Source organism: Mugil cephalus, chromosome 3, assembly GCF_022458985.1.
Source record: "Mugil cephalus isolate CIBA_MC_2020 chromosome 3, CIBA_Mcephalus_1.1, whole genome shotgun sequence".
NCBI classification, from domain to species: Eukaryota; Metazoa; Chordata; class Actinopteri; order Mugiliformes; family Mugilidae; genus Mugil; species Mugil cephalus.
The window spans coordinates 11,131,569-11,146,442 of NC_061772.1; the positions used below are offsets into that span (position 1 = coordinate 11,131,569).

The 14,874-nt window shown below is 40.8% G+C and overlaps 1 protein-coding gene across 1 annotated transcript in view; it reads left to right on the forward strand.

Moving 5' to 3' along the window:
* smyd3 (SET and MYND domain containing 3) overlaps positions 1 to 12,612 on the forward strand; it is a 69,606-nt gene extending 56,994 nt beyond the window's left edge. Inside the window, exons 8-13 of the mRNA XM_047579816.1 lie at positions 800 to 902; positions 1,394 to 1,504; positions 3,946 to 4,033; positions 4,534 to 4,708; positions 11,465 to 11,573; positions 11,712 to 12,612. Coding sequence (XP_047435772.1) covers positions 800 to 902; positions 1,394 to 1,504; positions 3,946 to 4,033; positions 4,534 to 4,708; positions 11,465 to 11,573; positions 11,712 to 11,828 — 703 coding nt within the window. The 3' untranslated portion in view covers positions 11,829 to 12,612. The remainder of the gene's footprint in view (positions 1 to 799; positions 903 to 1,393; positions 1,505 to 3,945; positions 4,034 to 4,533; positions 4,709 to 11,464; positions 11,574 to 11,711) is intronic.
* Positions 12,613 to 14,874: the final 2,262 nt, after the last annotated feature.

Below are 14,874 nucleotides of genomic sequence, written 5' to 3' on the forward strand. Positions count from 1 at the left end.
GTATCTGTAATAAATTTGGGAAATGGGACCGAAGTCTTTGTTGTGACAGAAGTGGAGTACCCATCCTTTCTTGATTTATGTGTGTATGTGTGTCTGACACAGAGTCTGATAGACCAACAGAAAGAAATAAAGAGTGACATTTGTTATGACAGAAGCAGAGTACTCATTTTGTTGCACCGTGCAGGGAATTTTCTGTGTGTGTGTGTGTGCTTTTTGCTTGAGCGTTCAGTTTATTTCAGCACTCAGTGTTTAATGTGTAGGATTCAAATTACGAGTATTCACGTTGCCAGATGCTATTTAAGAGACAGCACCTTGGATAAAAGACTCTCCGAGTTCCTCAGCTGTCACTCTAAACGATCTGATACATTGATCTTAATCTCGTGGAAGTCAACATGTGTTTTTCTTTGCTCTCATGAATATGTTGGCACCAATTACTGTTTCAGGCACTGCTGGACTGAGTGATTTGACACAGCTCAAAACCACCTGTGGTTGGTTCCTCAGGAGGCCAGTTCAGATCAGTCGCAGCCCTTTAATATGTGCTTCATGTCTTCTCACTGTATTTATTGTGCCTGTGTGTGTTTAAAAGAGAGCACTACCAATCAGAATGATTTAGGAACACACACACCATGACATACATTTGCCAAGTTAAACATTTAATCACAGATACATTTTTCTCTCCCACGTTCTTCTCCTCCAACTCTTTACTTTTTCTTCTCTGTTCTGGTCTTTCTCTTTTACCCTCCTCCTCCCACCCGGCGGTGCTCGCTCTCCCTTTTGCTCCCTGTTTGCTCTCCCTCAGTTTATCTCTGTTAAACCATGACTGTAGGCCAAACTGCGTGATGGTGTTTGAGGGAACAAAGCTGCAGCTCAGAGCTGTTCAGGATATCAGCCCTGAAGAGGAGGTATGTGGAAGAAAGTGCACTCGCACTGCGTCTTCTCTGCATTAATAACGTGGAATATACCGTGTTTTCATCGACTGTGATGTTGCTCTCGCTTTTATGCCCATGAACTTTATGAGCAGCATTTATCGAACGTTCTTTATTCATAGTTGGTATTGATGGAGGAGCCAATACCTTAGGCAGTTTTCTACATAATATATGAAACTAACAACCGTATCTGCCATGGACTGAGTTAGTTTTATTGTACTATTAATAATATATTTTGATGGATGTGCACTAAACTTACTGTATTAGAGAATTAGTAAAACGTGTAGCTGAGTCAAACATCACAGCAACACAAGCAAAATGTCACATTTCCATACCCTGTGACTATATGTAATGCATCATTGCCATCTGGACTTAGACACACACAAGCACAAACAAAGTACATATAACAAAAAATGTAAATAAAATTTAAATTGAACTCAGGTTTAAACTGTTCTCTCCGTGTCCAGATAACTATAAGTTACATCGAGACGTTGTCACTGACTGAAGATCGACGCAGACAGCTGGAGGACCAGTACCATTTCACCTGCCACTGCCAGCGATGTGACTCTCTAGACAAGGTTAGACCAACGTTGGATCTCCTCCTTTCTTTTCGTCACTCCTATCTACGCTCATCCGCACAAACTAACTCAGTAGCTGTGTTAACAAATGCACATAATGTAAGTACGTAAGGCATCAGCTGAATTGTGATGGTTCCACCAGTTTAGAGGAATCCCATCAAGACTAAAGATACATTACAAGTGTCTGGTATAATTCAAAAGCAAGCCTGATCCTTTTCATGCTGCTGATGGATACAATTGTGACTTTCATTTGTAAAAATATTGCCATGAAACAGTGTTTCGATACTTCATTTTAACACTGTCTTGAATCTAACACAGCATGTGCAAAATCTATCAGTCCAGAGAGTCCTCGAGAGAGATGAAACAGAGGGACTGACACAGTGGCACGCTTTCATGTAGCGCTGTAGAAACATCTATATGTGGATTGTGCTGTGTTGCTGATATGCTCCAATATGAAAAATACCAACAAAACCGTCAGTGAAGTGGTTAAAATTCAGTTTAGCTGTCTATATCTTCTACTGACTGTCACACACAATTATCTAAAAGCTGTTGTGCTTTTAGACTGAGAACCAGGCTGGGCTCTGTAAAGCGTTGTATTGTTTTTGAGGCTATATAAATAAAAAATTCAAATTGACTTTTATATAAATATGACTCCATTCGGTTCGTGTTCACGGGGCAATCAGGACAGTTTTCTCAAATCTACACACTTTCAAACAGTTCCGTGACTGGTAATAATTTTGAGGGAAATTTAGATTTCAACATGTTTAGTTTGATTAAGCATCCACAACGTGTATGCATGTGTGCTGAGGAGGTTCACTGCTCCTGTCAGACACCTCAGAAGGAGAAGTCATACATACAGCCACCTACTCACCCAGGGAACAAGTGTATGCGAGTTCTCTCACCAGCTTGATTGTGTGAGTGTGATCAGTATGTTCACACCAGCCCTAACGATCACCTTCCTAGCAGTGGTGTCCTCACAGCGTGCGACTAACGTTACCCCTTGAACGTCAAGTATTTTCTGAACATGACGTAACCACTTGCTTATGAGTTTAGCTCAAAGGTCGTATTAGTAAGGAATTGCTCTGTGGAACTTTTCTCTTCTCTATCTCTCTCTCTCACACACCTTTGTCCACCGTGCCTTTGTTGGCTCAGTTTATCGGTGCATAACGGGTTTCAGTGTACCCTTTCCCCATCCTCTTCTCGCCACTCTTCCCTCACTCTCATATCTTATCTCTTGCCGTCCCCCTCTTCCTCTGTCACTCTGTCATGCTCCACCTCTTCACAACCTCTCTCACTCTCTGACCACCTACTGAAAAATGAGAAAATTATCTTGTCTTTCAGCTGCACTTTTCTTTTCCATCCATCTTAATCCACTGTGTCCTCCCACTGTATTCCAGCGCGTCACTGTCTGTCCCAGTCCGTATGTTGCTTCTTTTCTCTCACTCCTCTTGTCTCTCTGCATCTTTGTTCCCTCCATGTGCCGTATATGACACTTTATTGTTGCTGTTTAAGCCTTTGTGTGTGTTTGCGATAAGGTAAGAGGGAGCCCTCAGTTTATTCTCTGGGACAATGACATTCATTTTATTCCAGCAACCTTTGTTCTGCATGCAACACACACAACCTCTGTCATCTACTGTCTCTTTAATCTCTAGCTGATGATTGCAGGCTGCTGGGTTGTGATCCAAAGTTGTCATGGCGACAAATGACCGTTGACATCAAACCTGGGGGATGGCGTCAGAGTTGTTTGTTTTTTATGTTGTGCTTGCGTTGAGATGCACACAAATAAAGAATACTTGTTTGTAACAATGTAGTGACACTATAGTTTCATTAAAACTATGTAAAGATATGTAAATGTCTTAAACTAGAATCAAATTTAGGATTCATTTCGTCTGTCTCTTCCTTCCTAAGTCAGCTGGACAGGTCTGATCAGAATGAATGTGAATGAAAATCTGAGGATAGAGGGCTGGTGTTAATCTCAGATAATCCGTTAGATCCAGTAGAAAAACGTTAATGCTTAATATCGATGCAAAATTTACCCAGATGTTTCTCTCAAGCTGGAGCTGAATCATTCGTTCTGTGCATAATTGTCCCATATGGGTAAACAAATCAAACATGATGAGTTTCCACGAGGGACATGACAGTGACGGCAAAACAAGTTTTAAAGCATGAGTTTGAAAGGATGAACAAAGCCAGAATAAATGTGTGCGAAACCATAAAACGTCTGTTTGTATTGGACAAACTTATTTTTTTCAACAAAGTTGACTGGAAAAAACACAAAAAAATATATATTTCCAGAAGCAGATATGATCCAAAGTTTCCATTTTGCACATGTTGAAAAAAGTTGGAATATTTAATCATGATGAAATCAAAGTGTTGAAGAATTATTGTCGATTTGAAGTCATGTGGATGCTCAGGTAGTCCTTCCTCTCCTCTCTGCCCAGGAGGCACTGATGCTGTCAGGCGAAGAATCAACATGGCGCCAGCTGAAGGAGGCTCTACCGAGACTGGAAAAACTGAAGACTGAGTCCAGTATCCTTTACCCCCAAGATCCACAATGGACCAGACAGCTGTCACATTTATTTAGGATGTTCTTCTTGCTTCTTGCTATTATGCATCTCTCATCTAAAACATTTTAGTGGTTCAGCTTTGATTGTTTTTCCCCCACAATAGACACAAAATTTGACTGATAATATATTAATTAATATGCAACAATACTAATTAAGTATGTATAATCTTAGATTACAGGTTGATGTACAAATGGAGCTACCAGCATTATTAATGTTTTTTTTTTCCTCAGAGGTAAGTTCAGACGTTGGATAACTGTTGAGACCTGAGACTCAATTAACTAAATAATTAAGACGCTAATTGAATATGGATCAAGGTGCTGTGTCCATTGATATGCGACGTTTTCATCATGATGGAACACGTGTTTGCACAAAATGAAATCCACAGATTCTTGCTAAGCTGTTTTCATATATACGTATGATTTCCTCTGTGAGTCTTCAGTTATTCCTTAAGTCACCTTCCAGATTGGCAAGCGCTCTCAGAGAGCTGCCGTCATCTGTTACTGACTGCTGGTGGCGAGGTTCCCGACGAAAACCTCTACAAGCTCAGAGTCACAGACATGGCTTTAGACGCTTCTGTTCACCTGGAGCACTGGGAGGAAGCTCTGAGATACGGGTTAAAGACACTCCCAGCATACAGGTGAGTCCGTCTCTTTGTATGTGTGGACGACGGATAAAAGGAAACACTGAATAATTAAAACTTTCCCTGTGTGCTTGGATTCAGCAGCTTTCTCAGTTCTGATTTTAGGATGAACAGTGAAGTGAGAAAACAGATGACAGTAGCTTTATTTTATATTTTTTTACTGCTCATCCTCAAAGCCTTCACAGTCCTCACACATCTTTCCGATTTCATTTGAAGTTACTTTAGACCAATCTCAGTCGTTTTCTACTCTCTGATAGAAAGGGGACAGTCTCAGACAGATAACTAGACAAGATTGCGGAGATGCTCAGCATGGGTGGGATGTAATGGGGAAAAAATGACTTGGTATGTCACAGTAATCTGGTCGGTTAACATACAATGGATCCTTTTCTTCTGAGTTTGAACAGAATAAAATCTGAAAGAAGTTATTGAGTGCAGAAACGCTCATGCATTTTTGCTCTTTGGCCTAATAAAGGATGTGAGGATTCAGTTCTGTCACGCAGAAGAAAAGAAAGTCCACCAGAACTCGTGAGACAGATGATGTGACGAAGACATCATGGAAAAAACTGTTGTTCAGGAGACTTTAGGAACTACAGGTTAATGTTCAAAACACTAGCAATTTATCAGCCTCACATAACCAGACTCAAAGTCACAATGCGAGTCTGATAACACACCAGTTGGATTTCATTACGAGACATAATTCAGCTGATACAGAGAAACAAAATACCTCTGTTCGCCACTGGATAATCCTACAACCAGTCAGAGCCGTTTTGTTGTAAATAAATTCAACTCCACAGCGCCTGCATGACGTGTAAGACTACATCCCAGAAACATCACCATGATGACGACATGTCAGCTTGTTTTGTTGCTGTGAGGTTGTTGGTTTCAGGCGATAATCACAATGTGTTCATCAAGTAATTATTGATTCAGAAACCAGGACTGAGCCTGCAGTTTATATTTATATAATATAGAATTTATGTCATGAAAGTCACACATATTTTTCAGTCGAATTTTGCAGAGAGACAATTTTTTGTTCGTTTATAAAAAGTGGTTCATATTTCAGAAAACTTTTTATTCAAATTTTACAAAATGCAATTCATTTTATTGTGGTTTATTCTTCAGCCCGTTTTTCTGAGTGCCTCCAGATCTCGAGATCAGTGTAATCTGAGCTGCTTAACCAGCACTCACAATGCTATAAGGTAGCAAGAAAGGAGCAAAAGAGAAAAGATGAGACAAAAAAACGCAATCAAAACTATATAAATGGAAAGGAGAAAAGAAGGAAATGTTGAGAATGAATGCATGAAATCTGCATCCCACATTACCGTACCCTACGTCAGCGGTTTGTAGTTTGGGATGACCACTCCTCACACACATCTGGCTCTTCTTTTCTGCAGTGCAGTTTTCTACAACTCAACATTATACACGTGTGTGTGTGTGTGTGTGTGTGTGTGTGTGAGACTAATTGATCTGGTGTGAAGGGCAGCGCTCTTGTGGCAAAGCCGTGCTCTCACACACACCAGCAACAACATATCCACCAGAGAGAAATTGCAACAGCCCATAAATAAATAATCAGACGCAGAGCAGCAGAAAGAAAGAGAGAGCAAGAGATGGCTAAGAAATGAAGGGGATGGAGTGATCATTAAATCAAAGGCGCTGTGAAAAATGTGTCTGAAGGAAGCGGAGACAAAACCAAAGTGAGGGATGGGGGTTTTTATGGGGAAAGCAGAGAGAAGGGTTAGGGGAGGCAGTCAGAGAGGAGATGAATGAAAAAGGAGAGAGGGGCACAAGGGTTGACAAAATCACACGGAAACAGGGAGCGAGTGATGTATAGTAGGGAAGCAAAATCGTGAAAATTAGGTATGAAATGGAAAAAATGGGAGTTTTAGTTGGGAAAGAACAGACAGCGGTGGAAGAAAAATAACGATATGGATGGAGAAGAAGGGTTCAGGAGAAAAGAGTGGGAGGAGGATGCTACATATTCATCTCCTATCTTCTCTGGGCTCCTCAGATGGCAGTGTAGAAAGATAGCTGCAGGAGTTATCTCTCTCCCTCTTTCTCCCGCCCTTCCCCTCATCCTGTATTCCTTTCTTCTTTCCCACTCTCTCTGCGGGTCTTTTCAGTTCCTCTTTTCAGTTTGTGATGTATCGAGAGGGCTTTCCCTGCGATTAAGGCACACCTGCTGCAGGCTGTACACGCCAGGCTTATTGAAAGTCTCCGTGCATGTGAACATATTTCACACACACAGAAACAGATTCATGTATTCCTGCAGCTGCATGAGGATCGATGTGTGTATCCAGTGTTACTTAGTCTTCCTTTTTTGTGACATCATACTGAGATTTGCAGGACTGATAGAGAGTAACGGCTAAAACTTTCAGCTTTTTCCTCTACAGGTTTTGGTTAGTTTCACACAGTCCATGAACAAGGACTTATCCCCGTCGATGTATAGTTGTACTTTAACATTCAACAGTATTATGGAGAGAAATCTGTTGCGTAAGACTTGTGCCTCGACCGTGTCCTTGGTAGACCAGCGAAGTGCACCCACAATGTCGATCTTTGTGACGGCTGCATATTAAATGCCAACTCTTTTCAAACCAGCATTATTGCACCCCTGCTTTTCCATTCTCTGGTGAAGACAAAGGTATTGCAGGCATATTACTGACTTGAGTAGAAGACAAATTGAAGAAAATAAATTATATGCAGTTATAGCCACTAAGTGTTGAATGACCAGTGTGAGAGGGGAGCATTTGTCTTTGTTTGAAGCAGGGGCGGACTGGGACAAAAAAAAAAAAAAAACGTCCCTGGCATTTTAGACTAGGTAACACACACATTTTTGGTCTTAGTCTGGGATTCTCTGACACAGCTGCATTAGCAAATTAGCAAAACACTGTCAATGAACAAAATTATCTTATTTTAAAAAGGGCGATTTTCTTTCAGTGTATCCCTCATTATCTTAAGTCACCTAGGCTACCAGCCCTAAAAAGTAACTTAGACTAGGTCTACTAGTTAAACACTTAATAGACTAATAACGAAACCAGAATAACACTAGAGTTATTGGATTATTAGATTATTGGTGTGATGTCTTTCATTTCAGTACATTGTCCCTAACCACCTACATAACAACTGCCTAACACATTTCCCCATGGCCAAAATGTAGCTTAGCCTTGTTCTAGCCTACTACTCAATACAAACAAACAATAGTCCAATAATGAAATTAGATTGCTGCCCGACTTACAGACTTACTGTCATTTTTGGTGAATGGTGGTTTTTAAATTTGTTCTCACATTCAAGACTATTTAGTTCAGGATAGAAGAAAAGTAAGAAAAGTGTTAACCTAGGCGTATTTTCTCATCCAGTCAGTGTACGCGATGTCTATAGTCAGTCAGTGAGTGTACACAATAGCCGCTAGTGGTAAGGACTTTAGCTAATTTCATTCAATTTTACAATACAAACTAACTTGGTCAAAATTATTTAATTGACATCAGACATCAGATTGGGTTGTTGTAGTCTACTCATTCCATAGACTAAGTGTTGTGAAAGTCGCCCAGCTTACCACGGGTTCTACTACATGTTCCTGTTCACTGTGCGAACTATGTGAACTGTGTGAGTGCCACGTGTCTGTAATTTTGGCAATTTTTTTCTTGCAGTTCCTCTGCGCATCCTTCGCATTAACAGATAATGTTACATTCATCCCACATTGCACTGCACACTGGCACCGAGCCAAAGGGAGGATATGATTGGGTCAGCCCCATGTCAGTGAAGAAAATAGTTTGTCAAGGGCCGGTGGTTGGGAAACAGGACAAACAGACAGGACTGAAGTGAAAGGTGTTGGTGTTTAACAGTGTGATCAGTTTGGCCACTGATCTACTGGTTTTATGGGCCGGTCAGACCAATATATAATTTATTTTTTTATTTTTTTAAAACAGTGTTGGGACTGTTGACCCAAATAACACGTCGGCCCACCAGGAAAATGCCCAGTATACCAGATGGCCAGTCTGTCCCTGGTTTGAAGTGCTCGTTGCTCATAGACATGTGGTCTGGACAGAGGGATCTTGAGTAGATATTGTTTACCTTTAAGCAAGCCCAAAAAAAGTTGGGAGCCAGTGTTATCAACTACTTTGTTGCCTTGTGTCTTGCAAGACTTTCATCTACTAGTCTGCAGGAGTAAATGGTGAGTTTGTCTGGACAGAAGGGTTGACTAATAGTTCAACTAGGGTTTAAATTGTTCTCTTACTTGCAGATGCAAGGTTATTCTAAGTTTGCTAAACTACAGTTGCACTGGACAGAAAGCAAATTTCAATTAAGCTGAGTACAGCTAATGTTTCCTCCTGTTTTTTTTTTTTTTTTTTTTTTACTTAGTTAGATAACCCATGTTTTCCTCGCACAAACAGCACGTCATGTTCCAAACAAGTCCCTCATTAGTTCCACTGCATTTGCCTGGAAATGATACTTTTTTCCAGAACAATTAAATTCTCCTTTATGCCTCTTGTCTTGCGCATAGCCGAGAGCCACAGCTTTCTAACTAGCTGCGTGCGACGCGGCCGTATTTCTCTTCAATTTACTCTCATGGGAAAAAATTAAGGGATAAATCAGGAGACAGCAAGTGAATGGAATTAGTTTAATTGCTTTGTGCCTTTATATGCAAAGAGGATAATATAATTGGAGTTAGTTCTTGATGTGTGTGTTTGCAAGTGATGGCAGCCAGAATCACTGGCACGGTAATTAAATCAATATTGCAACTTGTTATTATTCATGGAGGACTAATGTTGTTGGTTTAGTCTTTGAACTTTCTATTTAATAATTCAATTTTAGCCACAGGATTGGGGACCACCTCTGCAAAATGGTAGAATTGTCAATTAATAGCTCAGTTAGGCTTGAAGGTGTGAACAAATGGTTTATTAACTGAGTGAAAATTCTGCTGGAACGTTATCAGAGCAGCTGTGTGAGTTTGAAATCACTCTGGGTGTGGCCACTATATGTTAATTGACTTGGATTTCAATTGATTCACAAAACCGATTTTTTCTTTTAAAGTGAAGAGTGGATTTTTAAAATGTATTTATTTATTTATTTTGGAAGTTGCTGTTTTCGTTGCATAAAGAAATAATTGAGAGTAATGTCTCTGTTAATCCAGTGCTCTTTCTGTTTACATTGCCTCATTGTATTGCAGGTTGAACCCTCTTTCGTGAAATCTCGCAAATATAGAAGGTTATAGAAGGTGAAATCAGTTCATATTGACCTTCTCTTTTTTCCTCATACGTTAATGCTGGTGTGCATGTGCGTATTCATATGCCTGTGTTGACTTACAGCTTTTTTTTCTTTTTTTTTTTATCTGTTTGTGAATGTCAGACTGCACCGGAAAGAATAAATGAAAAGGAAGAGGGGTCGGTGCTTTGCACATTTCAATGGCATCTTACCGCAGTTCCGTGTAATCGAGAGACGGGAAGACAACGGGAAATAGGGGGAAGATTAAAAAGCACAAGTAGAGTGGAGGGAGGGAAGCAGCCGAGCGACCTCAGCAACTGTAATCCCTGCAAGAAGCGGGGTGAATGGGTAGGAGCAGAGGATGTGAGATGTGGAGTCGGAAGGGGAATGAGAGATTAGTGGGGAGAGATGGAGAAGAAAAGAGAATAAAGGAAAAGCAGAGTCGGGTAAATGAGTGTTTTGAGGACTCCAGTGTTTGCCAACAACAAAGCTGTTTCCTAAAAGTCTCTGGGGCATATTTATCTTTATAGGCATATCCCAGTTCTGTGTATGTGTGTGTGAACTTTCACTTTGAAGCATGCGTGTACACATTTACAGTATGTGGGCTTTATGTAAAAAGCCAATAAACAATGTTGCGTATCTATTTCAGTGCCTTCAAATCCATTAGCTGCATAATTCGAGAGATGATTTAAATTCATAATGATTTGCCTTTTAGAAACACTGGCGCACACTCTGCTTCTTTGCTAGATAATTTCATATATTCTTGCTTCATATATTCAATGTCTTCAGTTTTTATCTTCAATGTAGAAAGTAAAATAAAGAAAGAACATTGAATGAGAAGGTGTGTCCAAACTTTTGACTGGGAGTGTATTTCTGCACATGTATGTCACGTCCTAGTTTTTTGTTTTTATTTTTTTTTTTTATTAAAGTAGTAAAACTAGAATAGAAATGAATTCAAAATAAGAACAAGGACTCCAAATATTGTACTGTAAGAAAAGACATAAACATGCAGAAACACATTCAAGCAGGTACAAACAAACAAACAAACCGGCCTGGGGACATGGATAATGCATACACTTAAATATTCTCTTTTTTTTCATGCGTGCATTGCTTCACTTCAATATTTACTGATGTGTTGAGCTCAGAGTCGTTGCCTGTAGTTGTTCCCTGTTATTTAAAAAACTGGAGAGTGACTTCCTGTTACCGGGGCGTGGTGTCGGGACGTCTGCACCAAGGACGGAGACTGAGGGTGATTTAGATTCAAGAAGCATAAAGCAAACTTGACCCTGAAGTGTGAACCTGTTCTTTCCTTTTGCAAGGACACTGCAGGGGCGGTGAGAACGTGTTCCTCCAGGTTCCTTGTGGTGGTACAAGACTTACACATAAGACAAAGCAGTAAAGCAGTATGAATGATAATGAAGGTGAATGAGAATCACAGTAAGAATAGAGATGACACCAGAAACCAGCGTCAAAGCAGTGACGACAATGGTAGAACATCATGGGTTAATGTATGAGTGGAATGACCAACATGTTTCTCTTTCTCTTATCTTCCTGAAGAAACTACTACCCTGATCCTCATCCAGTTCACAGTGTCCAGCTGATGAGAGTTGGAAAGCTGCAGCATTTCCTGGAACACATCGAGGAGGCTTTGGACACATTCAAACAGGTGTGAGGATTGAAACGCCAGCAGTCGAAAAACATTTTACATTTGTACCACAAGTCTCATTTGATTTGTTTTCCCCAGCTTTCGTATTGCTCATTTTTTACCGTTTTTTATTTAGTTGTACCTTTGCTCCTCTTCCAGGCCTATAAAATCCTAAAGGTCACCCATGGTGATGGTCACCCCTTGACGACCGACCTTATGATGAAGATGGAGGAATGTCGTAGTGAGATGGACCACCAGGCATTCAACAGACACTAAAACACGGATTACAGTACACACTCTCACATTCACATCTCAAACTATTGACATTTGTAATACGATGAAAAAGTGGGAAAAGAAGAAATCGTGTCCGTCAGTTTACCTTTTAATTTATTTGATAAGATTTTTAGACTGCTCAGATTTGGTCAACCTTGTTTGAACAGACTGGAAAATGACTAAAACGCAACAACTGCCCTCTTCATGGAGTTTGCCTTTGTACCAACAATAGGAATGAACATAATAGGCATGTTGCAGCTGGAACAGCAAGGTCACTCTGTAACATGCAACAACGTGCACCAGTGTTGCATAAAGGCTCGATAAAGCTTGGATGTCATTGTTGGTTACATTAAGAGCAGTATACACTTTTTTTTTTACTTTTTTATAAGGACATTTTCTTGTGCTCCATTCTTCTGTTCGACCGATCCATGTAGAAAACCTGCGGCTCCTCTTGTGCTGGCAGCGTAGCTTCCCCGATGTCGGAGCTAGAAATTACCCTAAGAATTGTAATCTTCCTTCAACTCTTAAAAAAAAATCTTTGAAAGCATTTCTGCTGCACCGAATCACAAATAAAACCTGTTTTGAGAATATCCCAGGCGCTGCTTTCCACCGCATTCTCCCAAACATACAAAGAAAACACACAATGTCTAAGAGCAGAAGTAACCGTTGTTGACAGCTTGTTTTGAACACATTGTCGTTCAGGCTGTGATTTTTCTGCAGTTGTGTTTTGCCGTTACCCAGTAGCTCATTTCAGTGAAGTTTGTGGACATAAAACGAACCCTACAAAGTTTCATTATTTTGTCTGAGTGTGAGAGGGAGGGAGGGGGGGGGGGGGCCGTGGGCCCCATGGGCCCCTGTCTCCAGTGTAATCTGTAGATTCCATCGTGGTGAGTGATTTCAGGCCCACGACTTACTGTGTAAGTCCGTGTGCGCTTGAGTTTGTGTGTGTTGGTTTAGTAAAGTCGAGTTTTCAAAACATCCATCATCCTCTGTTCGTATCCTTCACACACACTTCCCATGTTAATCCCTGTTTTTTTGTGTAAAGGGCTTCTCACACACACACAAACACACACAGGCACACACACACACACGTCCAACGTTAATCCCAAAATTCTGCTGTTTGCAAACTGATGACAGTGTTTCCTGTGAGAGGAAAAACATAAACCTGTGTGTGTGACCTCTGTGTGTGTGAGTGTGTGTTTGTTTTTCTGACATTTTTCACTGTCACTGTCCTGCTGTGATTAAAGGTGATGCTGAGACTAAATATTTTAATCTAAATCTGAATTATTGATGATATTAATGGCAAATATTATTGTTTTTTCCCCTCCAGTATGAATGACTTGCAGGTAAAAGTTGTTTGTATCTTCCAGACTGAATGGACTCGTGCAGTAATGACACTAGTGGGCTGAATTGCCCGTGGAAGAGTCCGTCCTGCCGACTGCTCCGTCCTCCATTACTCACTTCATTGGCTCTGATGCTCTCCGTCTCTCGCCCTCTCCCTTCCTCTCCTCTCGCCTTATAACGCCCATCAAATTAGATTTACTACTGCTTAACCATAACGCTCTGTCTCTCTCCCCCTCTGCCGCTCACCGTCCCCCGTTTCCTACCTCCCTCGCCCTCTCGCCCGGAGGCTTTCAAATGAAACTCACCTTCCATTGGTCTCTCATCTCTCTTTTACTGGGTGTCTCTGCAGGCGCCCTGAGCCAATCAAAAACAGTGAAAAAGGCTTTCGCCGCCTTCATTCACTAACCCTTCCACATCCTTTTCAATTTTCTCTCTCATTTCAGAAGACCCTCGCTCTGCGCCACCTCACCTTTTTCTCACCTCACTCTCTCCCTCTTCTTCAACTTTATCTTTCTAGCGCTCCTCTCCACACTTATATAATCCAGTCTGTGATCCAAATCCAAATGGTCGTCCAGTGATTAGAAATGAAAATATAGTATCTTCTACTGGTTCCATTGAATTAGCGCCTATTAATGCAACAGATCAACAACATGCATGACTCCCCCAGGCTTTATTGTCAAATTAAGAACAAGAAACATGTGTTTCTGGGTGGTGGGGTATGAAGATCACCAACAGCAGGTTCCTTCTCTGTTAAATGTCCTCTCTCTAAGGACACTCGAGCTGAAGAGGGTTTGTCTCTGGGAAAGTACCTGAACACACACGTGTCAGCTTTATTATGTGCTGTCATGTTGAACTCAAAGTCGCCCGTTCCTTCACTCCTTCACTCCTTCACACGAGACTGGATCAATTTTTTATTTTTTTGCGAAAACAAAAATGAGTGCAGCTATTCAGATCCACCTCAGGATTCATTTCATCTAGCAAACTATAACTTGGCTTCATTGGTGTAAAGAGCTGCTAGCGTGACTGTTGACTATTTGTCTTGTTGTTACACGTGTTTGAAAGGTTTTGCTTTATTATAGTTATCTCGTGTGGAACGACTAAACACGCTCCTTGAGTGAAAAAAAAAATAACTGGCAGGTACATGAGTCCCACAGGGGCTGTTTGCTTTTGTTTGTTGCTGTTGTTTGTCTTGAAATGACTTTAAACGTGTCCAGTCTCTTTATTCTGGATGAAATTGCTTGAAACAAATGGTTTAACAAAATCAGTTTATGATCTGATAATCCAAGAATCCACCAGCATCTTATTTCTCATGCAGCATTTCCACTTTATCCTTCCTCCACTTTTATAAAACAGATTTTCTTTACCACCGGTCTCCTCTATCAATGCTTTCTCCTCTTGCTATTGTTATTGTCCTTCCCTTCCTCCTTGTCCATCGTATACATATACACACAATGGACACATGTATAGTATACACGTAAATGCACACACATGTGCATTCAGCAGCCAAATGCAGTGTAGAGTGTCTGACTTTAACATCAGGAAGTAGGAATTCATGAGCTGCCTCATTCCGTCTTAAATATCAGATTAAATATGTGCAACATCATCATGATGCAACCTGTAGATATTTCATCCCGACTGAAACGTGCATGGACATGTGCCGGTCACTTCGTTTGTGTGTTCTGCGCGCAAAGAATAAAGAGTCTGG